Here is a 4239-nt window from a genome sequence, read left to right on the forward strand (position 1 = left end):
AGCTAAAGAGCGACTAATCTAATTCCTTCTCTAGGTTAAAGTGAGTACTCCACAGTTTCTAAATCCTTTTCTGGGTTAAAAGTAATATAAATTAAGCTGATTCTGATTCCATTTCTGGGCTGTATAATGTTGATCTAAATAGTGCGTACTCCACAATTTCTGATATCACTAATAAACTAAAATAATCCTTTTCTGGGTTAAACTCCACCTCTTTCCTCTTTTTCACTAGAAAAAGAGGAAAGGACACATTAGGGCAAATGGCAACATTCAGACAAAACAAAGGGCAAAACAAAGACATGAGTGAAGGCGGTGACATCTCGGGACCATGAAAAACCATGTTGCTCAGCCTCCCGGCAGAAGTGAGATAAGATGTTGTTATCAAGGCATGATGGCCTTGGGAGTGCTCAGCTCCACAGCTGCATGGATAACAGGAGGGGGTGAGGTGGGAAGGAGCATTATGTTTCAAGGAGATTGGAAATATGCAGCCCTTCCAAGGCAACACGGGAAAAACCAATTCAGATACAGAATGTCTTAGTTCGGGTACATTATAAATTTCAATCTTCCCTAAAGTCTCTCCGATACATCTCAGTTCCCAATTATCCAAATTAGTTTGGTTGTTCCACTGAGCCGAAACTAGCAACTTCTCCAAGATCGATTCCATCCGGTTAGTGAGATTTAGAGTCCTCAGCTGGGCTGCGAGTCTCAGCAAGACTCACATCCAACTTGCGTCTCTGTCCACAAAAAACAGTCTGAGTGTTCGCTAGTTCGGCCAAGTCTGTCACAAATTTGTCGATAAGCCAGGTATCTGCAAGTTTCAAACAGCAGAAATCCTGTTATCATGAATAAATCCAGGGAGTATCCCACCGGGTGTGTCCCCGCCGGACAAGAGGGCTCTCCTGTGCCCAGTCTTCTCGTTGGGAAAATTTGATAAATTGCATTGAGAGACCGGTTGACCAGATCCATAATTTGTTGATTTGAAAGATGTGCAGAAGAGAAAAAGACAGGAGAAAAACAGAGTAAGCAGGGAAGGCCAGGGCAGGGAGGGAGCAGAAGTATACTACTTACTTCTATTTGTGAAGCTGTTTTAGCATTTTCTTTCTCTTCATCTTGATCTAAAATAAAAAAAAGGAAAAAAAAAAGGTTAGTCACAACTCGTACTCAAGTCAAAAATGAGTCTTAGCTCATTTCAGAAATCAAATAACAGAAATCGAGATGTGAAGTCACAATATACCCCACCTGTATCAGCTGACTGACTCCTCTGTTCCATATTCCCCAGGTAATACTCCTGAACACTGATCTTCTGTGGAAGCACACATTATAATTTTAGGATCAACATGCTGGCTTCCTATTCATGTCATCTGATTGTTGATCTCTCAACCCACTCACCTGCCCCGTCTCCTTCTCTTCATGATACTGCCTGACATGCTTCCCGTGGCACACTTCATATGTCCAGTAAGACTCAATCTACAAGGTTGCATTAAAAATCAAGAGGCTTACATTTATCAAAGACTCCTTCCCTAAAACCCCCCCAAAAAGATTATTTTCCGTCATGGTCTGCTAACGTTGCATGAACTCTAACTGAAGACAGTTTCAATTTCATGTCTCACCCTGTAGGAGCAGCTGCTTCGTTTGAACAGCGGCTCCAGAAGTTCTCCTGGACTGGGACCACCGTACCCCTTATCATCATCCTGAGACACCAACGATCAAATTAGACAAGCAACACAGCAGCACTTTAAAGAGTGAGATATCAAATCATTAAAAGGTTTCTATGTTATACTGGTGCAAAATTAATGCAGCTACACAGATCTTTTGTGCCTTAATATAATGCAATTTTAGCTGTACTATTAGTATCTAACTTTCAACTCCGCTATTTCATCTATATTTGTCCTAATGTAAATAATTTAAACTGAATACTTGAAAATAAAACTTTCACTATGATGGATCTGTAGATTTCAGCTTTTTCCCCCCCCATGCTTTTTAGATCATCATCTTTCACTTTGTAAAAGTTGTTTCTTTTTATTACTTTCAACCATAGTGGAAGAATAAGTATTGAAACTTCACTCTGTAGTACTTAATGTGTGTGTGATCAAATAAGTCACAGAATTGCTATCAGAATGGTTTGGGGGACAAAGTGAAAAACTATATGCTTCTAAAGGTGTCTTAAGATCAGCAAGACTTCCACAATTAAATACTTTGTGCCACATGGGGGGTTCATTAATTTATCTAATGAAGTAAGGAAGCGTTTCTTCCGATGATTAAATATAAAAAGATGAAGGGTTTACACCCTGAAGTTGAACCAATGTATTGCTCACCTCTTCCCCATTTGCCAGTGAAGGCAACAAACATTTGTACTTCTCCTTTTCAGTTGTTGTCATGATGACGAAGTCATCTTCACTGTAAAGTGAACCTGAAGTTGGCTGCAAAACGGAGGAAGAAAAAAAAAAAGAATCACAATAACGTTTGGGATACAAAAAGAGGACCTTAACGTTGTAGCTTAGGGCTGCTTCCAACCTAAACTAGTAACGTTCGTGTATGATCAGGTTCTTAGAGTTTTAAAAAACAATGCTCTATAAAGCAAGCAGGAAGCCTACCAGTCTGAATTCAGCACCCGGCCAGGTTATTTTAAAAGGAATCTCATCAGTAAATGAGGGATACCCCCCTCTGTTTGCAGAGACGCCGCAGCAGACTCCCAATAGTCCTCCAAAAAGGACCAACATCAGCCCAGCCATCGTCTCTCCTGCCCGGCTGCTTAGTTCCTGCAGCCCCCTCCGCATGTTCGCTGAAAGCCTCTTTACCTCCCACTCGCTGCTGGATAAATCACTTAAAAGATACTTCGGTTTGGCACACGTAAGGAATAACAGTGGGAGGCGGATGTCAACACTACGCCAAACACAGGAAGTGACCTGTATGGCTGCCACGTCGTTTTCCGTCTTTGCGTTTAGCACAGTAACAACACTGCCCTCTGGTGGCAAAAAGTAGGAGCTTGAATAAATAAATAAATACCCGGAAGTTAAAGTGCGTTTATTGGATCGTATTTATAAAATAAATACAAATAAATTAAATAAGTATGTTTTTTATGTACACAACTGTACTTTACACGATGTGTACGTTTATAGGTACAGTATAAATAAAGTTTTTTCGGAAGAGAGTCAAAAGCAAGTTTTTCAGGGCTTAATAAACGACAAAACTTACAGATGTACAAAGGTTCACATAATTTGAAGACTTCACGGTGTCATATTTTAATGAGCGTTTTAAAATGTAATTTATAAATGGAAAAAAAAAGAAAAGAGCTTAATAGCTGAGCTCTGCCTCCTATTGGAAAGATCTCGAAATACACGTTCTGAAATGAATTCAGAGAGGTAATTAATTGAAAGGGGTGAGCTTAAGAACAAGTCAAGCTGCCGCAGAACTGAAGAAAATATCATCTTAAGTTCTTCTATTTTCCACCAAGTTTGTTGATTGATTGCAGTGTTGTCATGCATTCTCTCCCTCCATACCACTATGGTGGCCGCTACCATACCCAACACACGAGGACAATTAAATTGCCTCCAGTTCTAAAACTGATAGACCTTTAAAAAAAATGTGGGGTTCTCGTTATGCTGCCTGCAAACATGCTCTCAGAAGTGGTGAAAGCGGTGTCTACAATTTGAAAGCAACATCTTTTGACCAGATGGTGGAGCTGTTGATGCAAGGATGTGAATCAAGAGAGCCAGGAGGAAAGGGAAGAAAAAAAAAAGATTACAGCAAAGATTCTGAAACAAAGAGAGAAAGGACTTAGAAAAGAGTGGGATATGGAGGTAAGAAGACATGGAAGAGGACATTTAACAAGATCATTTATCCTTTGCTAAAACTCAGAATTGCATTACGATATATTCACACAATGTTCATAGATAGATAGATAGATAGATAGATAGATAGATAGATAGATAGATAGATAGATAGATAGATAGATAGATAGATAGATAGATAGATAGATTGCTGCATTGGAACTAATTAATTTGAGAGGAGCATTCTCATTTATTTCACTAATATCCACAGGGTGTACTTGATTTGCATACCTTCCTTACGCCCTCACCTAATGCATAATTGATACAACTGTCATCTCCCCAACCATAATAACATCATTCCAAAGGGAGCAGTGAGAAATGAATCTTGGCATTTGAACATCTCGAGGCAAGATTAAGATATCTCCGGGGCTGTCACCTAAAAATATACATAGAATAGTCAGACATCAAATCA

The 4239-nt window shown here is 39.5% G+C and overlaps 1 protein-coding gene across 1 annotated transcript in view; it reads right to left on the bottom strand.

Annotated features, from left to right (window-relative positions):
* The window catches only part of erlec1 (endoplasmic reticulum lectin 1), a 10143-nt gene extending 7220 nt beyond the window's left edge, over nt 1–2923 (bottom strand). Inside the window, exons 1-6 of the mRNA XM_015039620.1 lie at nt 2592–2923; nt 2313–2417; nt 1608–1688; nt 1387–1464; nt 1237–1300; nt 1066–1112 (exon numbers count right to left, since the gene is read on the bottom strand). Of these exons, the coding sequence (XP_014895106.1) occupies nt 1066–1112; nt 1237–1300; nt 1387–1464; nt 1608–1688; nt 2313–2417; nt 2592–2774 (558 nt within the window). The 5' untranslated portion in view covers nt 2775–2923. The remainder of the gene's footprint in view (nt 1–1065; nt 1113–1236; nt 1301–1386; nt 1465–1607; nt 1689–2312; nt 2418–2591) is intronic.
* Between the last annotated feature and the right edge of the window lie 1316 nt (nt 2924–4239).

This window comes from Poecilia latipinna, unplaced genomic scaffold, assembly GCF_001443285.1.
Source record: "Poecilia latipinna isolate Pla-1442-1.1 unplaced genomic scaffold, P_latipinna-1.0 Scaffold477, whole genome shotgun sequence".
Classification (NCBI taxonomy): Eukaryota; Metazoa; Chordata; class Actinopteri; order Cyprinodontiformes; family Poeciliidae; genus Poecilia; species Poecilia latipinna.